The 26,168-nt window shown below is 42.6% G+C and overlaps 1 protein-coding gene across 8 annotated transcripts in view; it reads left to right on the top strand.

Annotated features, from left to right (window-relative positions):
* Positions 1-26,168, top strand: part of LOC119966020 (triple functional domain protein) — a 684,537-nt gene that overhangs the window by 287,777 nt on the left and 370,592 nt on the right. For all 8 annotated transcript variants that reach the window (XM_038797164.1, XM_038797162.1, XM_038797163.1 and 5 more), the window contains exons 7-8: positions 5,985-6,176; positions 20,958-21,089. In XM_038797164.1, the coding sequence (XP_038653092.1) occupies positions 5,985-6,176; positions 20,958-21,089 (324 nt within the window). The remainder of the gene's footprint in view (positions 1-5,984; positions 6,177-20,957; positions 21,090-26,168) is intronic.

Genomic DNA, 26,168 nt, shown 5'->3' with positions numbered 1-26,168 from the left:
GCTTGGGTCACTGTCTGTGCGGAGTCTGCACATTCTTCCCGTGTCTGCATTGGCTTCCTCCGCGTGCTCCGGTTTCCTCCCACAGTTCAAAGATGTGCAGGTTAGGTGGATTGGCCACGTTAAATTGCCCTTAGTATCCAAAAAGGTTACAGAGATAGGGTGGAGGCATGGGCTTAAGTAGGGTGCTCTTTCCAAGGGCCGGTGCACACTCGATGGACTGAATGGTCTCCTTCTGTACTGTAAATTCTATCTTCAAAAAAAACAAATTACAGCCACCCTTCTTCCTTGAAATTGTCAAACTGTGAGGAGAGATTAGGATATAGCATTCCTGGAGTGATTTGTCAGAGAAATATTTATGGCAGACACCACTGCATCATAAATAATTTGGATAAATGGTGGTTTGGGAGCAGCATGGGGCAATGGGAGTAGTTTTCTTTTGCTGTAGGACGGAGCTGACATGAACCTTGCGTTGGATAATCTATTTCTGTTCTGTAAGCGAGTCTGGTTTTATAGCACGAGATCTTAATGAAACGTATTATAAAATGCTATTAGCAGTTGGAGAGGATGGTTTTGACCACGAAAGGAATGAAATGGGCATCACCCAGCTTAACCTCTGGAATGGTGAAGGTTCAAGTGGCTGTTATTTGGATGAAATTAATAGTCAGATTAGAAAGGTTAATTAAAGATAGCCAACATGGACTTGTAAAGGCAAGTTATATCTGGCAGGTGATAGAATTCATTGAACAAGTAACTGAGTTGAAGCAAAAGCAGTAGGTTTTGAGTGCCATTTAGCAGGCTTGCTGGTAAAATAGTATTAAATGTAATATAGCCGCATGAATAGGAGCAACGGAATGAATAGGAATTTGACTAAGAAGAAAATAGAGGGCAGAAGTTAATATTTTTTTGGATCTGTGAGATGTTAATAGTGGGGTCTCCCAAAGATCACTGTTTTTTAAGCCAATTCTCTGTCTGGCCCTCTCTCTCTCGTGCTTATATTTGTGGAGAACATGATTAACTTGTGAAGCAGATTATAAGCATGTTCAGGAGGACGTAGGTAAATAGATTGGTCAGATAAAATTTAATGGGAAATATGTTTTAGTTAGGAGAGAATAAAAGAGGCATGGGAACCTTTAAAAGGTAAAACTTTTAAGCTGCCTTTAAGTTTTTTTTCATTAATTTTTTTTTTCCAATGAAATAAACGGTGTTGCTTTCAAACCAAAGAGTAAAATAAAACTTTATTGATTTTTTTGGCATAGGTATATTTAATTGCAAATCAAAATAAAATATTAGGTGGGAACGTATAAAGTGATATACGTTTGCATCAATTTCAACATCAAATTAAATGCCTGTGCTTTTGTTTAAATCTTTGGTTCTCACTAAAGTAGCATATCTTAAATGGTGTTGTAATGGATAATTACCACAGCAAGATTGTGTTAAATTGAGACACATGCGCAAGTGTCCAATCGTGGTTGACATTTTAATTAGACAGGAGAAAGCATGTATCAGAAATGGGATGGGCTGTCACTATATCAAAACGTTTTGTAGTAATTAGGCACTTGGATGTCATAAGTAGATTGTGCTTAATTAATGCAAATATACAAATGAGATAATAGAAAATTAGCTTTGCTTTACGAATTTTAGGTTTACTATTTGTTCTTCTTAATGCTGTTAATGTAACTCTGTATTTGTCATTGTTTTCAACTGTTATCTCCTTTCTATATTTTATCGTCCTCTTTGGTTTTCCACACTTGCTCTCCCCTCATTTTCTCTTTGTATATCTCAATGCACTATTTGATTATTTCTGTATTTTTGTTTATCTTTGACTTTTTAAATGTTTCCTTGTCTGAATCTACCTTTCTATATCTCTGTCAATGCTGTTTCTCCCTGTCCTTCTCCTTCTGTTCATTTCTTCTCTCTTTTCTGTTTGGCTCTCTTTCTCTATCCATCCTTTTCTCCTTTTATTTCTTGCATTGCTCCTTAACTTGTTTTCTTTCTCATTCCGTCTTTCACTCACTTTTTTTGGCTGATGCTATTTTTCCGCTTGCCTCCTATTTCATGTTTTCTATTTCTGACTTCTTGACTCTTATTCTTGCTACCTCTGTATCTTGCCATTTGTCTAAGACTATTTCCTCTGATCCTTCTTTTGTTTAAGCTTCTGTTTCTCTATTCTGCTCTTGGGAAACCCTTTATTTAGTTACTGTAGAATAGTGACACTGAAAATGGACCCTAACACCCGTTGTTCTAAAGCAACACAGCCTCCATCATGCCTTGAATGGTGTTGCAAGAGATTATTGCATGCAACTGTTGCTCGTTTTGATCCCAGCAGCATCGCCAATGCTGTTGCTAATATTAATGATAATGTAGGTGAACGACAAGCCTTCCCTTGTATCGATCAAGTGACCACGCAACCAGTTAGTTCATTCAAACGATGGTTTATTTATATACACAAGGATTACCTCGACATGCAAGCACAATACTGTATCTACTACGAGTTAAACCACACCTATCAACTACAGTAACCTATACTTAACTTCAGGGCGACCAGCACTGTGCAAATGGATAAGGCCTTTATCTGGATTTTACTTGGCTGGTTCGAAGAAAGTGGCTCTGTTTCTGCTGGGCTCATCTGTCAGGTAGTGATCATTGGTCTTGAACTTGGCTGGCTGTTCCTGCTATAGTTGGCTGGCACAGGCCAGATCCAAAAGAGACAGAACACATGGCTGTGTTCTCTTTTATCCCCCTGGGATTTTGCGCTCTTTGAGGTGGTCCTTAACCTTGGACCCAGTAGTTCGACAGGGCTCTGATCACTGTCTTCGATTTCGGCCAATAAGGGGCGGGCGCCTTGGTAGCTGGGCGGGTCTTTAGAGGTCATTGACCGTGGCAGTTGGGCTCTCTGAGTAAAGGGAGTGGAGCCGATCAGTCAGTGGCTGTATCGGTTTCTTGATTGGAGTTCTATTGTCCTGGGAAAAGGGGCCATTAAAATGCAAATGAGGGGGGATTTCGATCAGGCTTGGTTACCTGCATTTCAGATACACAAGCTCTGTATCTGTCCGAGTCCTGGATTAGCCATAATTCCCATGGTCCTTTGCAGGTGGCCATCTTAGATGGCTACACAACTGTCAAGACTGGGCCTCAAGCACCACATTGTAATGAGGGTTAAAATATATTTAATGAATGGAAAGTCAACTTCAGTTTCCTGAAATGCTACGTATCATTTTTATACATTAACTTTTACTTTTAGCTGCATGTTACTTTGAGATATTTGTTCTTGATAATTGTTACACTGTCTGAATAGAAAAGTTTTATGTGGCAAGGATCTTATCGATGGAAGAACCGATAACACTATTAACATTGAAGTTAAACATTGGTACAGCCCTATTTTGATATAGCTACCATGGACCTTTGTAATGAATGCTGGTTAGCAATGTTAATTTTGTGCTATGAGGCCCGTAAGGCTTTGTTCCATACAGAGTTCCAAAGGCTTTGCTTCATGCAGTACTTGTGAAGCTGAAATACATTCATGGGAGAGATTTGCTGTTGGATGCTGGAGTTGTGCAGATGTAGGTGCAGATGCAGGGGCTGGTTTAGCTCACTCACCTAAATCACTGGCTTTTAAAGCAAACCAAGCAGGCCAGCAGCACGGTTCGATTCCCATACCAGCCTCCCTGGACAGGCGCCGGAATGTGGCGACTAGGGGCTTTTCATAGTAACTTAATTGAAGCCTACTCGTGACAATAAGCGATTTTCATTTCATTTCATTTTCATGTATGAGAAAATAAGCAGCCAAAAATCAATGAGTTAATAACCTTTTGGCAAGGAAGAGATCAACATTAATTGCCTCAATTGAACAAAAATACTGATTGCGTTTAACACTGGATGAGCTAATTCCTGTGATGTTATCTTTGATACAATGGGGCACGTTTGACTTCTCTATAGCGGGAAAATTATCTGAGATGATCAGCTATGTAATGCAGTGTGATGATAATTGAATTGGAGCTAAAGAATGGTGGGGGTGATAGTTCGAGAGTAGAAAAAGGAGCCAAGAGGGAGTTGAGGTAGTGGAAGAAAGTGTAGGAGGCGAGGTTGGAGGAAGGATGTATGAGCAGTGGCGAAAGTGGATTGGAGAGATGAAGCAGAGATGAAGAGGCGGGCAGCACAGTAGCACAGTGTTTAGCACTGGCTTCACAGCGCCAGGGTGCAGGTTCAATTCCCGGCTTGGGTCACTGTCTTTGCGGAGTCTGCACATTCTACCCGTGTCTGCGTTGGTTTCCTCCGGGTGCTCCGGTTTCCTCCCGCAAGTCCCGAAAGACGTGATGTTAGGTAGTTTGGACATTCTGAATTCTCCCTCTCTGTACCCGAACAGACACCGGAATGTGGTGACTAGGAGCTTTTCACAGTAACTTCATTGCATTGTAAGCCTACTTGTGACAATAAAGATTATTAAATTAAAAGACGAGATAGGAAAGGAGAGAATGGAGGTAGAATGAAAGAACAGAGAAGGGGGGGGGGTTCAGTGATTTGGGAGGCAGGATGGTGCAATATCTGTGCTCCATTGCAGAGCGATATCTAATGTGGGGGTGTGGTATATTTGCAGTGCTGCAAGGAGGGTGATATTAATATGATTTTGGTTCTGCTGCTAAGGGGCTGTTTGAAATATTTCAGTTTGATTTTTTTTTCTAACTGTCTTATCACCTTGTTTACCATGAAACTGTTTTGTTAACTGCTTCATTTTGCATGCTCAGGAAATTCTACTTCCACTTCTTAACATGGCTCTTTGGCTTCTTATTTAAGTCTTTAAGAGACCCACACTGTGCTTTCAACTGTGGCTATTGTGTTTAGACATGCATGCTTTCCCTTCCTGCGCATTTATCTTACTAATTTCTGGGAGGTACTACTTGTGACTATTCTTATGTAGGAGACAACGCCAATTGATCTCTCAGGGTAATGTTTGGTGCTGCCCATATTGTTCAGCATTGTTTTCAAGCTATCATCATGTTCTTTTTACTTTCACTACCTACTGCTGCAAGGCTTTTGGAACCTTTGTGGTGACTTGCTATTTTTATATGATAGTTTCTGTTTTAATTTATATCTAGAAACTTGGGAGGCATGCTCGTTACAAATATTTTTAGATAGTAACAGCTCTTCTGCAAATATTTTTGTGCAAACCTGTCTGTGTGGAGACTGCACTTTCTCCCCGTGTGTGTGTGGATTTCCTCCGGGTGCTCCGGTTTTCTCCCACAGTACAAAAATGTGCAGGTTAGGTGGACTGGCTATGCTAAATTGCCCTTAGTGTTCAAAAAGTTTGAGTGGGGTTACTGGGTTACAGGGATAGGGGTGGAATTGTGGGCTTGGGTAGGGTGCTCTTTCCGAGGGCCGGTGCAGACTCGATGGGCTGAATGACCTCCTTCTGCATTGTAGTTTCTATGATTTGAATTTTCTCAGCAGAGACCTGTTTCAAGAATGGACGGCAGTAACCCCTAATATTTGCCCCTCTGGTCTTGCTGTGATATTTGAAGAAACACTGGTTGTTTTTGATGGTCAGGCATCATTGGGATGATTACTCTCACCAGGTGTTCCTGATATTGATCTTCACTGTAAAAACAGCTGCCTTCATAAAGATGTTCATAGAAAGTTTGTTATATTGCCACATAAACTTGGTTAATTTTTAATCTGATGATATGTTATTTGGGCTATGCATTTATATGTGTCAGTAACCTCCTATCTATCTTGATTCAAATTTCAGTTAAACAAAAAAAGTTTAATTTGATAATTTAAATCCATGCCTTTGTTTTAAGAAAAAACAGAATTACGTTTAAATTCTTTTGGAATGCCTAAACACATTACTGAGAAGATTCATTCCATGTCACTTTGCACCATCACAGCAAAAGTCTAATAATACATTATTCCAGCTGTCTATCATTTAAATATTACGTTGCTTATTTGACAAAGACTAACAGTTGTTTGTGTTATGTGCTTTTCCACAGAATGTATATGTCAACATCAACCGCATAATGTCAGTGGCCAATCGTTTACTGGAATCTAATCATTATGCATCTCAGCAAATCAAGCAGATTGCCAGTCAGCTGGAGCTGGAGTGGAAGGCATTTGCAGCAGCACTAGATGAGCGCAGCACTTTGCTTGACATGTCTGCTGTCTTTCATCAGAAGGCTGAACAGGTTAGTAAATACTCACTATATATGTAATTGCTGGACAGTGCAGCACAGGTAATTAATATGTGAACCATCTGTGGATTTTTTAAGGTGTTTTATTCTATGAATACGTTTCTTGTAAAGTCAAAACATTTCAACTGGGCAAATCGGACTGATATTGACACACTTCTGTAATGAATAAATATGATTCAGGGATAGCTGATTCCTTACAAATTCTACTATTCTAAAAACAATCTTATTTCAAATCTGCTGCCCACTTTTTGATGGCATGATCTACAGCAGAGGACCCCAGCCTTGCAAAGCACCTAAAACGGTTAATGCGCCTCAGAAATATCCTTTAAAATTGTACTTTAGGAATTGACTAAAGAAGACATTAACTGCTGGTAATAGAATGCTGGTGATGATTTTGTGCCCGTAGTGCGTTTTGTTCATAAAACAACAGAGTGACTGCATTGGGTTATTGTCATTCAGGGAGATCTCCATCAGTTCAATCAACTAGATGCAGTCAATAATTGTCTGCGGAAGCAGCAGTCTGTTTCAGCTTCTTGACTTTCATCGAAAATTTAAGTACTTTGAAAAAAAAGCTTTTGATTGAAGTGGTTACCTTACAGAGAATTCTACCCCTACTTTTGACTGACTTTTCTTTCGTACCTAATGGCTACCTTGTAACGAACTCTATAATAAGACATAACATATTAGTCTTCAATGACCAGAATGAGATTGGGGTGTTCAGTTTTTAGATTGCTTCTAAGTTTTTTACTATAACTAATGGATCTTTGTATCAAGAGGTAAGCAAGATTGGCTTGTCTAGTCACATCTTATGACTGGAATTAGCTATTCTGTATAGAAAGTAATGTCACTAACTTGAGATCATTTTATAAAGACTTGAGCTTCTGCTAAAAATGACCTCGGGGGTGGGGGGGAGAGAGAGAGAGAGAGAAGTAGCATTATATAGTATTTGTAGAGAAGTCTGTTATCCATCCTTTAGTTGTAGTCTGATACAATGGTTTAGCCTGGAGGCTTATGATCAAACTAAAGTCTGACATGTGTAGCAGAGCCACCAGTCTGCCCTGTCTATTTAACAACTACCTGTTACTATGAAAACTGCTGTGTCAAGTATCTTTTTTTAGTTGACAGCAAAATCCATTGCGTAATTGTAACTTAAAAGACAGCAAAATTAGAGATAAAACATTAATTAAAATAGGGTGAAGCAATGAAATGAATGGCTGTTTTGCTCTGCTAAGCCTATATTTTAATTGATACATTTAAAGAATACCAAAAATTAATTTTAATGTGACTGGATGCCTAGTCATGGATATTTTTTAAAAAATGTTTTTATTGTTTTTCACAGTTTATGTTTCACATTTCAGTTTGTAAGTTAAATTACAAGTTGCGTAACCGTGCATGATACAGAGCAAAACAACCAAGGAAAAATTAAAATTTAAAAACAGAAAAACCAGAGAGAGAAGAGGAAAACAGAAACAAACACAGATCATTATCTATATTTACAACATTGTCTCCCCTCCCTCTGTGGCCGTGATCCCCCTTAGGCCGATCTGCCTCTGTTGTACTCCCCAGTGTGACACGAATATGTGTATTAACCAGCGTGTTCTTGTTGTTCATTCTGGTTTTCCACGTGCACTCGGGCATGTCCTCCGAGGCTTTATTTTTTGCCCCTCGGACTCTCTTTTTTTGTGGGCCTTCTCCCCCTCACTCCCTCACACCTTTCCTTTTCCTTTATGTGCCGTGGCTCATCTGTGCGCCGCTCTTCTGGTTGATGGCTACGAGCAGGCCTCTGAACAAGTTGGTGAACGGCTTCCACAGCCCCCTTCCAAACCTGGATGGCAAATTTTATCTTCTCCAGTTGGAGGAATTCTACCAAGTCGGACAGCCAGTCTGCAGCTTTGGGTGGTGCTGCCAATAGCCAGCTGAGCAGGATTCTTCAGCGGCGATTAGGGAGGAAAAGGCTAGTGCGTCGGTCCTCTCCCCATAAAGAGTTCCAGCTGCTCTGAGACCCCGAAACTGCCACTTTTGGGCATGGCTCCACCCTCACCCCCACAACCTTGGACATGGCCTCAAAGAAGGTTGTTCAGAACCCAACAAGCCTGGGGCAGGCCCAGAACATGTGGGTGTGGTTGGTTGGGTCTCCCTGGCACCGTTCCCAATTGTCCTCCACCTCTGGGAAGAACCTGCTCATTCGGTTTCTGGTTAGGTGCGCTCAGTGCTCCACCTTTAGTTGCATTACACTCAGTCCTGCACATGTGCAGGTGGAGTTCGCCCTGTGCAGTGCTTCAATCCAGTGCCCACCTGTCACACTTCTATACCTAGTTCTTCCTTTCCCTTGTCTCATCCAGGAGGTAGTGTACCTCCAACAGTTGCACATACATGTCCCCACCGTTCCCCCTCCCTAGTTGGCCCGTGTCCAACAGTTCCTGAACAAGCGAGTGTCCTGATATCTTGGGATACATCGTCGGTTCCCTTCGAGGAAGATTTTTTCCCTCTGTGTGTGTCAGTTAATTTCCTTTTGGTAGTTGAAACCTCTCCGTGAGTTCCTCCAGGGTCGCTATTTTGTTGTCTGCGTACATGTCTGTGTCCCCTCTTCCTGCCTCCACCTTTTGAACGTGGTGTCAATTGTTGCAGGCGCAAACCTGTGGTTGTTCCAGATGGGAGCCATTGTGGACGTTTTGGTTAGTCCGAAGTGCTGTGTCATCTGATATTATGCTCGGAGCATGGCTGCCACCTCTGGGCTTCTTGAGTATTTTTGCATGGGGGCGGATGGATAGAAGTGCGTTGTGACTAGGGCTTGGAGGGATGTCCCTATGCAGGAACTCTCCTCCATCTTCACCCATTCCGCTCCCGGTTCTTTCACCCATCCCTTCACTCTTTCTGCAGTGGCCGCCCCACCCCCCCCACCAAAACACAAACATCATGATTAGTTTGGCGACCATGTTGAAGAAGGCCGTTTGGATGTAGATCGGGAGGGATCTGAACAGGAAGAGAAATCTGGGCAGTATGTTCATTTTGATCGTCTGCACTCTCCCTGCCAGCGAGAGTGGGTGTGGGCCCCACCTCTGCAGGTTCATTATGATTTCCTCCACCAGACTCATCACGAAGTATTTGGAGCTGGTGGTGTTAGTCTGTATACTCGCCATGGGAGAGCTGTACAGTAGTTTCACTTAGGAGATGAACACTGTACCAAGCCCAAACCATTCCAGTACCGCATGGGTACTTATACTGTACTCTGCTGAAGGCTTTTTCTGGGTACAAGGAGGTGATTACTTCTGGTGCTCTCTCCCCGGATGGGGTCATTATTACTTTCAGCAGGTGACGAATGTTAGATGTCACCTGCCTGCCCTTGACAAAGCCCGTGTAGTCCTCTGCGACCACCTCTAGCAGGCAACTCTCCAGCTGTTTAGGCAGGGTTTTTGCCAGGATTTTTGTATCTATATTGAGTAGCAAGATGGGCCTATAGGGCCTGCACTCAGTTGGGTCTTTGTCCTGTTTGGCTATCAGCGATATTGAGGCTTGTGCATGTGTTGACGTCAGGAAGCCCTTACCAGTGAATTTGTGAACATCCCCTGCAAGTGCAGGGTCAGTGCTGTCGTGACTCTTTTGTAGAGGTCCGCCGGGAATCCATCTGGCCCCGGTGCCTTCCCTGCCTGCACAGAGTTGATTCTCTCCATGACCATCTCTCCCAGTACTAATGTAGCTTCTGGGCTCTGTCTCCTATCTTCCCCCACAGCTGGCATGACCAGTCAGTCGAGGAACTGCTTGATCCCCGAGTCCCCCTTGGTGAACTTGGAGGTGTATAGCCCCGCGTAAAAGGTCTTGAAGATTTTGTTGACATTTTCCGGCATGGTGACCATCCTGCTGTTGCCTGTCACTAATCTGAGCTATTTCCCTCATGGCTGCCTACTTTCTCAGCTGGTGAGCCTCTGACGGCTGGCTTTGTATCCATGTTGGTAAAAGTTACCACCTGTCTGGCAGAGCTTGTGGCCTCTCCTCTGGCTGATGTATGTCAGTTCCCCCTTCCTCCATTCTCACCCCCTCATGCACTTTGCTGCTCTTTCCCCCTCCTTTCTGAGGCATAACTCCAGAATTTAAAACGAGGCAGTTCAGTCCATCACAAATACCCAGTGACAATGAGGATGACTGAGTGAGTGAGTGTGAGGGCGGCCAAGTGAGTGAGTGTGAGTGCGGCCAAGTGAGTGAGTGTGAGGGCGGCTGAGGGAGTGAGTGAGTGTGAGGGCGGCTGAGGGAGTGAGTGAGTGTGAGGGCGGCTGAGGGAGTGAGTGAGTGTGAGGGCGGCTGAGGGAGTGAGTGAGTGTGAGGGCGGCTGAGGGAGTGAGTGATGGTGAGGGCGGCTGAGGGAGTGAATGAGGGTGAGGGCGGCTGAGGGAGTGAATGAGGGTGAGGGCGGCTGAGGGAGTGAATGAGTGTGACTGCGACTGAGGGAGTGAGTGAGTCTGAGGGCGGCTGAGGGAGTGAGTGAGTGTGAGGGCGGCTGAGGGAGTGAGTGAATCAGGGCGGCTGAGCGAGAGAGTGAGCGTGAAGGCAGCTGGCGGAGCGTGTGCATGTGACAGTGGGTGGCTGAGTGAGTGGGAGGCTGAATGTGTGAGGGAGAGTGTGAAAGGATGATGAGATGGAGAGGAGGGTGTGTTTCTGGCTGACTCCCAGTGTCAGGGTTCTCATTCACCCTCACCCCCACACACCAACAGGCACATTCAGCATGGGTGAGAGTGGGCGAGTGAGTTCACTGAAACTGGGAGTGAGCTGGTCACACACATTCTCACCGTTTCACACTCTAATGGCTGCCTTCATTTATTCTTCACTTTTTGATTGTTAATTTTTTGTTAATTTTTTTTGCTCAACCACTTTCCTAAAATTGTTCATCCCCCCACCTGATTGTGAGAAAAATGGAAACGTGGCTCTCCGCACGTAACCAGTGGACAAGCAGTACAAAGCAGGACAAGCAGTGTAAACAGTACAAAATAAATAATGCTATTCCAGCTTAGCTTAGTTTACCTTTTTAAAAATAAATTTAGAGTACCCAATTCATTTTTTCCAATTAAGGGGCAATTTAGCGTGGCCAATCCACCTGCCCTGCACATCTTTGGGTTGTGGGGGTGAAAACCATGCAAACACGGGGAGAATATGCAAACTCCACACGGACAGTGACCCAAGGCCGGGATCGAACCTGGGACCTCGGTGCCATGAGGCAGCAGGCCTAACCCACTGCGCCACCATGCTGCCTTAGCTTAGCTTATTTGACTTAACTCGGTTCGCTTCTAACTATTCTCCAATATTTGAACTCTGTTGACATCAATGAATTGTTTTCCTTTAACAAATTTGATTGTCTTCCCGTCTCAAAAAGCTCTCTATAGTCTGTCCCGGTTTCTGTCTTTTGTCTAAAATAAAAGCAAATTATTGTGGATGCTTGAAATCTGATTGAAGACAGAAAATGCTTCATGTGGCAGGCTGGGGACAGTTCCCGTCCCCAGGGTCAGCCTGTGTGCAGGAAGTGTCTCCAGTTACAGCTCCTGGAAGCTTGAGTTTCAAAGCTGGAGCGGCAGCTGGAGACACTGTGGAGCATCTGCAAGTCGGAGAGCATTGTGGATAGCACGTACAGAGAGGTGGTCACACCGCAGGCTCAGGCTCCGCAGGCAGGAAGGGATTGGGTGACCACCAGACAGAGCAAGTGGGCGAGGCAGGTAGTGCAGGAATCTCCTGTGGCCATTCCCCTGCCGAACAGATATACCATTTTGAATACTGTTAAGGGGAATGGCCTCTCGGGGGAAACGGCAACAGCCAAACTCGTGGCACCGCGGTTGGTTCTGCTGCAGAGGGGAGGAGTAATAAGTGTGACAGTGCAATAGTTATAGGGGATTCAATTGTAAGGGGAATAGACAGGCGTTTCTGTGGCCGCAAACGAGACTCCAGGATGGTATGTTGCCTCCCTGGTGCTAGGGTCAACGATGAGCGGGTACAGGACATTCTGGAATGGGAGGGTGAACAGCCAGTGGTCGTGGTACACATTGGTACAAACAACATAGGTAAAAAAGGGGATGAGGTCCTAAAAGCAGAATACAGGGAGATAGGAAGGAAATTAAGAAATTTGACCACAAAGGTAGTGATCTCAGGATTACTACCGGTGCCATGTGATAGTCAGAGTAGAAATGACAGGACATATAGGATGAATACATGGCTGAGGGGATGGTGTCGGGGGAGGGTTTCAGATTCCTGGGGCATTGGGACCGGTTCTGGGGGAGGTGGGACCTGTACTAACCGGACGGGTTACACCTGGGCAGGACTGGAACTGATGTCCTAGCGTGGTTGGGGAGGATTTAAACTAATACGCCAGGGGGATGGGAACCTGCGCAAGGAGTCAGAGAAAGAGGGAGCAAGGACAAAAGCAAAAGGTAGAAAAATGATAGGTAGAGAAACCAAGGACAAAATTCAAACAGGGCAGTAGAGAAAAATATTGGGAGCACGACAAGCGTTGTGAAAAAGACAAACTTACAGGCTCTGTGCCGGAGCATTTGCAATAAAGTGGATGAGCTAATCACGCAGATAGATATAAATAGGTGTGATATAATTGGGATTACGGAGACATGGCTGCAGGGTGAACAGGGCTGGGAACTGAATGGCACTGCTGGTTAAAGAGGAAATTGACACAATAGTGAGAAAGGATATTAGCTCTGACAATGTGAAATCTGTATGGGTAGAGTTGAGAAATAACAAGGGACAAAAAACATTAGTGGGTGTCATATATAGACCCCCAAACTGCACTGGTGAGGTTTTGAATGGCATTAAACAAGAAATTAGAAATGCATGTAACAAGAGAATATCGGTGATCATGGGTGATTTTAATCTTCACGTAGATTGGGCAAATCAAATTAGCCACAATGCCGCAGAGGAGGACTTCCTGACGTTTTTACGGGATTGTTTTCTTGACCAATATGAGAGCAGGCCATCTACGACTGGGTACTGTGTAATGAAAAAGGAATCTGTCAATCTGGCTGTACGAGACCCCTTGGGGATGAGCAACCATAACGTGATCAAATTTTTTATCAAGATAGATAATGAAGTAGTAGATTCGGAGACTAGGGTGCTGAATCTTAATAAAGGGAACTATGAGGATCTGAGGCGTGAGTTGGCCTTGAAAGATTGGGGAGAGTTACTTAAAGGGATGACAGTGGATAGACAATGGCAAACATTCAAGGAATGCATGGAGGAACTACAGCAACTGTTCATTCCTGTCTGGCACAAAAGCAAAGTGGGTAAAGGGGCTAATCCATGGCTTACAAAGGAACTTCGAAATAGTATCTGATCCAAGGAAGAAGCATACAGATTGGCCAAGAGAAATAATAGGTCTGAGGATTGGGAGCAGTTTAGAATTCAGCAAAGAAGGACGAAGGGATTGACTAAGAAGGGGAAAGTACAGTACGAAAGGAAGCTTGCAGGGGACATAAAGACTGACACTAAGAGTTTCTACAGATATGTGAAGAGAAAGAGATTGGTAAAGAGAAATGTAGGCCCCCTACAGACAGAAACAGGGGAATGCATAATAAGGGACAAAGAAATGGCTGAGCAATTGAATACATACTTTGGTTCTGTCTTCACAAATGAGGACGCAAATCAGATCCCAGAAATGTTGGAGAATGAAAGGTTTAGTGATAGGGAAGAACTGAGGGAGATCAACATTATTAGAGAAATGGCACTGGGAAAACTGATGGGATTGAAGGCGGATAAATCCCCAGAGCCTGAGAATCTGCATCCCAGAGTGCTTAAGGAGGTGGCTCTGGAAATAGTGGATGCATTGGTGGTCATCTTCCGGGATTCTATAGACACTGGAATTGTCCCTGCAGATTGGAGGGTAGCTCACATCACCTGGATATTCAAAAAGGGAGGTAGAGAGAAAGCAGGGAATTATAGACCAGTAAGCCTAACATCGGTAGTGGGGAAAATGCTTGAATCCATTATCAAGGACTTTATAGCGGAACATTCAGAAAGCGTGACAGGATCAGTCCGAGTCAGCGTGGATTTATGAAGGGAAAATAATGTTTGAGAAATCTGTTGGAATTCTTTGAAGAGGTAACCAGTACAGTCGACAAGGGGAGCCAGTCGATATATATTTGGACTTTCAGAAGGCGTTTGACAAAGTCCCTCATCAGAGATTATTGTGCAAAATTAAAGCACATGGGATTGGGGGAAAAGTATTAAGGTGGATAGAAAACTGGTTGGCAGAGAGGACACAAAGAGTAGGGATTAATGGGTCCTTTTCAAATTGGCAGGCAGTAACCAATGGGGTACAGAAGGATTGGTGCTAGGATCCCAGCTATTCACAATATATATTAATGATTTGGATGAGGGAACAAAATGTAACATCTCAAAGTTTGCAGATGATACCAAATTAGGTGAGAGGGTGAACTGTGACTAGGATGCCAGGGATCCTGCAGCAAGATCTGGACAGGTTGGGCGAGTGAGCAAATCAATGGCAGATGCAATATAATTTGGATAAGTGTGAGGTTATTCATTTTGGAAGCAAAAACAGGAAGGCAGATTACTACCTGAATGGTTGTAAATTAGGAGAGGGGAGTGTGCAGTAGGACCTGGATGTCTTGTGCACTATTTGCTGAAGGTAAGCATGCAGGGGCAGCAGGCGGTAAAGAAGGCTAATGGTATATTGGCCTTCATTGCAAGAGGTTTCAGTATAGAAGCAGGGATGTGTTGCTGCAATTATACAGGGCCTTGGTGAGGCCACACCTGTGTGCAGTTTTGGTCTCCTTCTCTGAGGAAGGATGTTCTTGCTCTCGAGGGAGTGCAGCGAAGGTTTACCAGACTGATTCCAGGGATGGCGGGACTGTTACATGAGGAGAGATTGATTAGGTTGGGATTGTTCTTGCTGGAGTTCAGAAGAATGATGGGGGAATCTCATAGAGACTTCTAAAATTCTAACAGGACTAGACGGGGTAGATGCAGGGAAGATGTTACCAATGGTGGGTGTGTCCAGAACCAGGGATCACAGCCTGAGGATTCATTTCGGACAGAGATAACGAGAACTTTTGCACGCAAAACAGTGGTGAGCCTCCATTTGGCCCCAGATTGAACTGGGATTGCTGATCCACAGTAAGGTTTTTTGGATATTAGCGGCCCTATAATAAAATAATACTACGTTTTGGAGGGCCAATCTGCCTGTCCCTCTGGAGCAGAATGCTGCGGATTCTGAAATTCTTACCCACCCAAATAAAGACAGGTACCAATTTATTAACTTTAGTAAAAAGGGATTTGGGCAGGATAATGGGGAGGTATTGAAAGAAAAAGAAAAATCTAGGGAGTATTTTCGTGTTTATTGTTTGACCCCTGCCCGCCAAAGATAGAGGAAGGTTGTTCGACCTCGTGTGTGTCCGTTTTGACATTGTTGACCAGGCTTGAGTAATTCAGTTTGTGAAGTAAATCCCAATTATGGGCCATCCTGACCCCCAAGGAATGAAAATTTGTATTAGAGAGGCGGAAAGGTAACCTGCCTTAATGGGCTGGGCTTCCAGGGGGGTTGATCGGAAAACATTCAGTCTTGCCTAGATTTAATTTACAGCCAAAGAAGGAGCCAAATTTATGAAGTGTCTCAATTCTGCCACTGATGGAGGGAATTGGGTCCGTAATGTATAAAAGTAGGTCATCTGCATAAAGAAATATTCAATGTTCCACCCCGTCCCGATTAATACCTCTCCATTGATTGGAAGCTCTCAAGGTTATAGAGAGAGACTATTGCCAGGGCGAATAAGTGGGCAGCCCTGTCTTGTGCCCCTATTCAAGGGGAAATAGTCTGAGTATAAAGTGCTCGTGTGAATGCTGGCCATAGGGGTATTGTATGATAAGCGGCGATAAGAGACAAATTTATGGCCAAATCCAAATCTTCCGAGAATCTCAAATAAATAGTCCTGTTCTACCATCACATGCTTTCACTGCGTTGATATACAATAACCTCTGGCTCGGATGCAGGGGCGGGGGAAAAGTACAACATTTAAATGGTGACATATATTGGATGATAATTGCTGGCCCTTTACAAAGCCTGTTTGGTCCTCAGAAATTATACTTGGAAGGCAAGGCTCCAACTGGAGCGTTTAAAAGCGCCATGAGTTGGTATGAACCGCATTCGGTCGGTTTTTTGTCCTTCTTGAGGAGCAAGGAAATAGCAGGTTGAGTAAATGTTGGAGGCAATGAACCGTGGGGTAGGGAGTCATTAAACAAATCTAGCAACAAAGGCACACGCTGTTCCGAGAACTTCTTCTAAAATTCGATTGGGAAGCCATCCGGACAGAGGCCTTGCCAGCCTACATCAGATCAATACATTCTAAAATCTTGTTGGGGCATAACACGGAGTCCAACTTTCAACAGCTGCGATAGGCAGGTTATCCAGAAAATCAGACATGATCAACTTGTCTGCGGGAGGTTTGGATTTATACAGGTTACAGTAATAACACTTAAAAGCTGCAATAACCTCAGGAGCGGAAACAAGGTTGAGTATCTGGGGGATCTCATTGGAGGCCGCTTGGCGTTTAAGCTGTTGAGCCAGAAGATGACTCACCTTCTCCCCATATTGGTAAAAAGTACCCCGAGAACATTCTATCTGACATATAGCCTTATTGGTGGTCAGTGGCTCAAATTGGGTCTGCAATGTTTTCCTGCTTGCACATAGCTCTGGAGTAGGATTAAGTGAGTACTGGTGATGCACATCTAAAATGGAGTCCCCCTGCCTCTGCTGTTCTAACTAATTCGTCTTTAGCACATGTTCGCTGTACAAAATAATTTACCCCCTGAGGACAGCCTTAAGAGCTCCCACAACGTGGTAGGGGAGATCGAGTCGGACCTATTTAATTTTATATAGTCGTCAATAGAGGTGGATAGACACTCGCAAACTTTTTTTATTGGTCAGCAAAGTAGTACTTAACCTCCAATGGGCATTGGGTAGGGCCTGCAACAGTTCAATAAAATATGGTCAGAGATTACAATTGCTGAATACTCATCCGCTACTACCGATGGGAGCTGAATCCAAACTAAAATGAAAAGGTCAATGCGCGAGTATGCCTGGTGAACTTGAGAAAAAAAGGGAGAAATCCCTGTCATTCAGGTTCAACAATGCCAGGGATCTATCCCTCCGCCTCCCCCCACATCTGAGCCATGAAAGCAAACAAGGCCCTGACCAATTTAGGGTCCAGGTCACAGTTCCGATCGCCTCCTAAAATAAGATGGTATGAGTCGAGGTTGGGTAGGGAAGCCAACAGTGAGTTAATTATATTCGTATGACTAAGTTAGGGGCAAAAATATTGACCAGAACAACTGGGGTGTTTGACAGGGAGCCGCGAACGACTATATCAACTGTTCAAGTCAGCCACAATCTCGGATGAAGAGAATTGGACTCCTTTATTAATTGAAATCACCGTGTCCCTGGCCCTACTATTGAAACTAGAATGGAAAGCTTGCCCAACCCATCCTTTGCATAGCCTGGTCTGAGGCTTGCAAAAAAACAATGGGTACGATCTACCGGCTGAATTGTGGTCGAGGGAGGGCGTGGTGCGCCCGGTAAATGCAGGGAGAGCCCTCCCACAGACGTCCCAGCAGCCTTTATGTTTTGAGGTCTATCCAGATCTCGTGAGGCATTGGAATCAGAATCCCGGCCAAAATTGGTGTGACCAAGCGGTGTGTGTCGAAGTAAGGTCTAAACCTAGTTAGGCGAGGTTATCCGGTATCTACCGGTCTCCCGGGATCTGCCAGCCTCCCCGGGAGACCGCAGCAGGGTGCTATTCAGTACTGGTCCACAAATGTGGACCAGGCGGAATGGCACCGGGGGGGGGGGCTCCCAGGGTATTGGAGGCCCTGGGTGGCCAGGGATGGTGTAGGGTGGCCCGCTGGCCTTCCCGCTTGAACATTGGCACCTTGGCATTGCAAGGCTGCCAGAGTGGCAGTGTCAAGGGTCAGGGCCTGAGGGGGGCCATGCCCATGGAAAGGAGGGTGGAGTATGAAGGGTGGGGCAGGACAGGTAAGAAGGGGCCTCTGGAAGGTTTTTGGGGGTGATGACAAAGAGAGACCAGCAGGCACTGTTCTGGTATAGCCTAATAGAGTGGTCTTTCCACGTAAAATCTGTACAACTATATTTTCCTGGAGTTGGTATTGAAAATAGCTTGAAGATGCTTTTGTTTGTAGTTGTTTCAATGTCCTGTTTATTATGACAAGACCAGAAGAAGAAGAAAAACTGCGAGACAACATAAACAGAAATAGTGCAGGAATTTCTGCACACAAAGTAAAAGTGAAACACAATCAAAAGAAAGGTTAGGACCAGCTAGAAGTGAAAAATGAAAATGATTTTATGGAGGAGGAAGGAGTTTACTTCATGAAGTAGTTTACTTCATGGAAGAGTGTGCTGTGACAAGAAAAGGGTACAATGAGAGAATTGGGACTGTCAGATAGGATAATTGAAGGTGAAAAAGTAGAATGTGAAGGGATGTCAGAAAGGAGGCTGTGTCCAAAGTCTTGCAGTCACCTCAAAAAATATATCCTGTGGCAGTAAACTGGAGGTTTGCTAGCAATGTTCGCTCTAAATTTTCTTTGTACACAGCAGGCTACAAATGAGCACTACTTTTGTCCAAGGGCTGTTTACATTTTAAATGCCATGATTTACATTGTGCTCAAAGTTTCTCCTGACAAACATACAAAATTATGAGTAACCTGTTTATTTCAATGTACGATAAGCACACATCTTCGAGGGAAAGTTCTTTACCAACGGTATTAAGAAAGTGAAAAAGTGATGAGCCAGCTAACTATAGACCAGAAGTCTAACATTGGTAGGTTGATTTTTAGAGGCCAAAGTAAAGGATAAAGTTCATACCTTCCTAGAAAGAGCACCCAACTAGTATTTATAAACGACAAATTATATCCGATAAAATACAAGGGTTTCTGAGACAACAGAACTAGGTTGGTCGATAAATGAAGTGCAGTGGCTGTTGGTTATATGATTTTCAAACGCTATTTGGATAGTGGTCGAATGGAGACACACTAATATAAGTAATTAATTAAAAGGGGCTGGGTTAGCTCACTCAGCTAAATCGCTGGCTTTTAAAGCAGGCCAGCAGCACGGTTCAATTCCCGTACCAGCCTCCCCGGACAGGCGCCGTAATGTGGCGACTAGGGGCTTTTCACAGTAACTTCATTGAAGCCTACTCATGACAATAAGCGATTTTCATTTTCATTTCATTTTTCAAAAGGAGTGGAGCAGAATGGAGACCATTCCAGTAGCAAACACAATGGGACACGTGCAAATTGGATCAGATAGTGAACAATCCTGAAAAATGTAGGATGGTTGGTCACTCTGTTTACAGTAGGCAGCGAGGTTGCTCACCAGTAGTTATCAGCTCAGTATTAGTTTAGAAAACCCAGTTACACTTCATTCACAGACGCTTCACTTTTTCAAGAATTTTTACAATGGGGACCATAGCGTAAAAGGGCAAGTTCTCGTCAATTGAGTAATTTGTACTTGATTGCAGCCCGGTGGAAGCTTTAACAGCACATCCTATGGAGCGGTGTAGAATCAGTAACAGCGACCTTTGGATTCCGAGTATGCGGATTTCAAAAGTTGCTGTCAGTTTTGCAGAAATTACAATGGTGAGCGATGAGAGTTTTGGAGTCATTACTAGATGGGCCAATCTAATTTTAGATACCCTAGTTTAAGAAGGTGCTAAGAGGGTCGAGAAGAAATTCACTGAAATAATGCCAGTGATAGGAAAGATAAAAGAAATTAAATCTGTTTGGGGTTTGACTAAGTAAATTACAAAAGGATTATTTCCACTTGTTGGCTAGTGAATAAAACAACTACATAAGATTATCACAAAACATAGAGATCGTAATAATAAACAAATAAATAAGAAATTTATTACTAATGAGATGCTCGGAACATTTCCACTGCAGCAGGGAAGACTAAGAGCAGATTAATCAGATTTCTTTTATATTATGAAGAATTTTGGTAGTGGGATATGTAAACAAAATTATTTTCTCTGATTTGAATTGATGTAAAATTATCACTGAGTGAGGAGAACATCTTAAATATAGAGAGTTTGACTATGGAATGCATTCCCACGGAGTAATTAAAACAGAAATCATTGTATCCTGAAAAGAAAAATTGGGCAGATATTTCAAATTGATAATGTTATAGGGCTTTGTGGAGGAAAGCAGGAGCAGTGTCATTCTTTAAAGGTAGGAGTGAGTCAATGGATGTCATAACATCAAAATAAGGTATAAACAAAGGGACCCTCCAGGAATGCAAAATACTGGAACCTCTTACTTGATATCCCCATGAATTCATCCATTGTTTACTTAAAAATAGCAGCCTCTTAAAGGGCTCCACCTGCACAACGTTGAATCTATTATGCCTGACATTATAAAACAATGTATATCCTAACTCGCTATAAGTAACACCATAAGAGAATATTCAACTTTAATAAAAGCAGTAAGATGCAGTGTTCACTTCTTTGTTTGCTGAAATTTCTATATCATTACAAAAAAACAAACTATATTGGGGAGGGTTTGGGGGTTGTGTTTGCATAGTGCCACTTCTAGCAATGTTTGACATCATTGAAGAATGCCACACGGTTTATGCCTTCCTCCGGTTAATCAGCCTGGTCTGCATAAAGAGATGGCTCCAAGCAAACAAATCTCTGCCCCAGAAACTTTTTCAGATGCTCTAAACTGAAGAACTAAAGTGTACAACATTGACCATGGATTTCTATTCCCCAGTACATGAGCAATGTGGATTCATGGTGTAAGGCCTGTGGAGAGGTCGAGCTTCCCTCAGAGCTGCAAGATCTGGAAGATTCCATTCACCACCATCAAGGTTTATACGAACAAATAACATTGGCTTACTCTGAGGTAAGTGATTTACTACTGAGCAGATGGCAAGGTATTGGGGAATTAGGACTAGTTATGCCATATTTAATGGCGGGTTCTATGACCGTTTTGGTGATTAGTTTATGCACTGAAGTTTACAGAACAACTAATTTACGTACAGCAGAATATAAAAATAAACTAGTGGAAATGTGCATAACCAATCCGAGCACAAGGAAAGTCTGGAACTTGTGACATTTTCTTTAAGACCCAATTTATGCACGTTCAAAGTTTGTAGTATCAAACCAACGTTTATGCGTATTATGCACATTATATTTAAGAAAATACAACACAACGTTTTTATTTTTTAATGTAACTCATTCTGATGCCATAAAAATGCATTCACAGATACAGAAAATATAACCGAGATCTCTGCAAGCAATTAATAAAATCCCATTAAGCACTACAAATTTGCACATAACAATTTGGACGTAAACTTACAGGCCACTCAACTGACATTCTCCTGAATTTTTACACATGTGACAGCTTTATTATTCTGAGGCAGGAGGTTTTTGTAGCGGTTTTGCTGCATTGCTGCGTAAGGGAAACTGGGCATAATATAACTGTCTTAAGTCATTTACATACAGATTTACTCAGTCTTCTGTGTTACAGATCAGCATTATGCCACGCATAGGCTGTTGTTTTTGCACACCTTTTGAGGAAATTTAGAACATTTCCCTGTGAGATCTGTGGTGATTTTAAATGAAGAATCCTTTTTGGGACTTCCAAAACAGTATTTTGTTGGAACTGGTTGTTTTTTAATTTGTCGAATTATAAACTTCATCATAGTTCTTTTATATAGAGAAAAGTTAACACTTAATGAACAAATTTATTCTCTAAATTTGAGTCCTCTCCGATTTGTGAAAAAGCAAATACAATTTGTGTGTAGATTTCTTATCAAGTTTCTTATGAAGAATGAAATTTTAAAAAATGATCAGAAAGTGAATTAAAATAGTCCAACAAAACCTAATTTACCATAGCCAGCACTTTTGGAAAGGCTGGTATGCTTAGAATGATTTCTAAAACCTTTTCTACCCTTTTCAGAAAACAGGAACTCTGGATTTTTTTGTGATTCTATGGTTTGAACAGTGGCTACTGAATAAAAAAAATGTAACAAGTTATTAGCTGACTCGATAGTGAGGATATCAGAGCAAAGCCAAATCCTGTTCTTGATTAACATGTATTTATGCACCTTCCAACATGGACCTGTGGAAAATGAATAAGAACACAAGGTTTGGCTGGTTTTTATTTTCCCACTTATTTAATCGAGGGACATGAGGCAATTGGAGCAACCTATTACTGGTCTCCTTACAAACCAGAAGCTTGTTTGGGATATTGGAGTCTATGTAGTTTATATATTTTAGAGATAGAGGGCTGGATTTACCGCCCAGCCGTGCCACATTTCTGTTTCACCCTGCCAGCGGGATACTCCGTTACGCCGGCTGGTCAATGGGGTTTCCCACTGTGGGGAAAATTCCATGGGGAGGAATGCAAATTGGTGCATTTTTGTAGGAAGACCATTGAGGAGCAATATAAAACAAAAGGGCTTATTCTAAAGTGGATGCAGGCATGAAGAGGCATGGGGTTATGTGTTCAGAAATTCTTGAAGATGTCAAGGCAGGTTGAGAAAATAGTTACAGCAATCCTGGGCTACATAAATGAAGACACAGAGTCCAAAAACAAAGAAATAAAAAATAGCCTTTATAAAACACTGGTTCAGCTTCAGCTGTAGCCTTGTGTCCACTTCAGTGTGTTTTCAGTGTGAAAAAGATTTACATGACGATTCCATGGAGGAAGGACATTAATTATGTGAACAGATTGGTGAAGCTGGGGTTGTTCTCCTTTGAGAAGAGAAGGTTGAGAGGATCACAGTTCTCAAAATCATCAGGGATCTGGAGGGGAGAAAAATTGTCCCATTGGTGAAGGGGTCAAGAACCAGAGGGGGCAGACTTAAGAGGAATGGCAAAAGCAACAATGGTGATACAACAGAAAGCCTTTTTTGTGCAGCGAGTGATTTCATTCTAGAATGCAAAGTCTGAGAGTGTACTGCAGGCAGATAACTTGACAAGCAGAATTTACAGAGTTAGAGGAAATGTGCAAGGAAGTAGGACTAGATGAGTTGCTCTTGCAGAGAACATGTGTGGACTTGACAGGATGAATGGCTTCCATTGGAGTTACGGCCATCCTATGATTTAAGAATCTACTTTCGCCCATGTTTATTTCCCAATCTTTCATTTACACTGAAAGAGCAAAAATAAAAATGGCAAACTAATTTTACTTCACTGCCATTTGTTTCTTGGTTGAGAAAACCCTCAAATGGTTGACTGCTTGGATAGCATTATAACATCAATCGACACAACACTAGGAATTCCCCAGTTCAGAATATTGTATTGAGGTGCTGAATCACTACATTGTGATTGAAGTGCAATTCTTGCCTGATAGATTGCCAGATCTGTCAGCAAAGATCCTTTATTTTTAAGTAAATTTAGATTACCCAACTCATTTTTTCCAATTAAAGGGCAATTTAGCGTGGCCAATTCACCTACTCTGCACATCTTTTGGGTTGTGGGGGTGAAACCCACGCAAACACGGTGAGAATGTGCAAACTCCACATGGACAGTGACCTGGAGCCGGTATCGAACTGGGACCTTGGCGCCGTGAGGCAACAGGGCTAACCCACTATGCCACCATGCTGCCCTGCAAGCATCCTTTCTTAACCGCTGACTGTAAATTCTGGACCATTAACTTATTTCCTCTGCACATATGCTGCCTTACCTGCTAAGCATTTCCACCATTTCTCCTTTTATTACGGTCTATATACTCCATATAACACACTCTATATAACACTCTACAGCCACCTTATATCCCTTTATGTGCTGTCTGACTGCTTGTTCATCATCCAGTCTTCATGGAGACCAGCATTCCTTCAGCTGTACAATGGAAAATACAAAACCATTAATTCTGTACCCTCCCCATTAACAACATCCACTTCCCCAACTACTGTTGTATGGTGCCCCAGACTGTTCATGACCATGGTGTCTTTGGTTGAAGACAGTAAAATAATTCCATTAACAGGAAATCAAAAGCTATAAGAGAGCAAGTTAAACAATCATTATCACTTGAGAAAAGATACCAAGTAAACTAATGGGAAGAAATATTATCAAATGCCCATGACTTGATGGCCTGCATCTTAAGGTCATAAAAGAAGTGGCTGCAGGGATTGTTCATTAATTGTTTGTAACTATAGGGGAGGCAGTGGCATAGTGGAATTGTCACAGGACTAGTAATCCAAAGTCCCAGCATAATGCTCTGGAGACCCAAGTTTGAATGGTAAATGGCAGATCATGAAATTTGAATTCGTAAAACAAGTCTGGAATTAATCATGATTGTTATAAAAACCACCTAGTTCACTGATGACTTTCCCTGGTCTGACCTACATGTGACTCCAGACCCACAGCAATGTGGTTGACTCTTAAATGCCCTCTGAAATGGCCGAGCAAACCACTTAGTCCAAGGGTTATTAAGGATGGGCATTAAATGCTAGCCCTGCCAATGATACATACATCCCATGTAAGAATTAAAGAAAAAACTTTACAAAATCCCCCAGATTCCGGAAAGGTCCAAATGAATTGTAACGCCACTACTCAAGAAGGGAGAGAGCAACCCAGAAATTATAAGTCCATTAGAGTGATTTCTGTCATTCGAAAATCACTAACTCCTGCCGCTCACTGGGAAGGTGTCTCAAACCATTTCTCAGGTACACTTGCCCGCACTTGCACCTTTTGGGTTGGCAGGCAGCAGGAGTCACAATTATTTTGAAATATTTAAAAGGGGCCGGTCACTTGTGGAAATGTCTTAACTCCATGTCATCTTTCCTGTTTTATTAAATTTCATTTATTTATATATATTTATATATTGGACAAGTGCAGGGATTTTCTAGCCAGCCTGGCTAGCTCAGTTGATTGATCATAGGATTCTAAATTCCAGGGCCTGGGTTGTTGGGAAATAATATCTACATTTCACTCACATGTATCAAGTATTCATGACTAATAAACAGTATTGCTTTATTTAATTTGCAAGCCTTTACCGACATGGTAGTACAGTGAAGCACTGTTGCTTCACAACGCCAGGTTCCGAGGTTTGATTCCTGGCAGAGTCTACACGTTCTCCCTGTATCTGCGTGAGTTTCCTCCAAGTGCTCTGGTTTCCTCCCACAAGTCCCCAAAAAACGTGTTTGCTAGGTGAATTGGATATTCTGAATTTTCCCTCAGTGTACCCGAACAGGCGCCGGAGTGTTGCGACGAGGTGATTTTCACAGTGACTTCATTGCAGTGTTCGTGACAATAATAAAGATTATTCTTATTAAATAAACTTTCCATCATTAACAAAGCTTTAATAAATAAAGTTAAACTTTTTTCCCCAGTTTTTGTTGTAAAGGTGACCATTATAAAACATCACCTTGCAACAAAAAAAAAGAATTAAGCATCAAAAAGCAGAGTTGCACTTAAAAGCATCTCACATTTAACAGTCACAGGTTGACTCTGACACTGCATCTGTTTAAGTGCAGGAAGTGCTCCACCTAGTGTTATGTTACAAATAAACCAGCCTTGGGAAAATGCTGGAAGGTTACTACAGAAGACAAAATATCATGGTCTGGTAGTAATATTAATATTTGCTAACTAGCAGAAAACCAGAAGTTGTTTGTTGGATCTTTTTCAGGTTAGCAGACTCAAACTAGTAGGGCACCAGAGGGATCAAAACTGGGGCCTGAACAATTTATAAGGAGCTAGTGTGTTACAGTTAATTTTGATGATGATGCAAAGATATGTGGGAAAGCAAGTTATGACAAAGAATCTAAAAAGTGATATAGGTAGGTTAAGTAAGTGGACATGAATTTGAAATATTTAATATGGGTAAAATGTCAGATTGCTTCATTTCCTTGCTCTATTTCCATAGCCCTGCAAGTTTATCTCCCTCGAGTGTCTGCACAGGTTCCTTTTTGGATTATTAATTGTTTCATTAACGCTCACTGCGTAAAAACACTCTTCCTCACATCTTTCCCTT

This window comes from Scyliorhinus canicula, chromosome 5 (genome assembly GCF_902713615.1).
Source record: "Scyliorhinus canicula chromosome 5, sScyCan1.1, whole genome shotgun sequence".
In the NCBI taxonomy this organism is placed as follows: domain Eukaryota; kingdom Metazoa; phylum Chordata; class Chondrichthyes; order Carcharhiniformes; family Scyliorhinidae; genus Scyliorhinus; species Scyliorhinus canicula.
The sequence above is the reverse complement of the archived record's forward strand: the minus strand, read 5'-3'. Positions and strand labels throughout refer to the sequence as shown.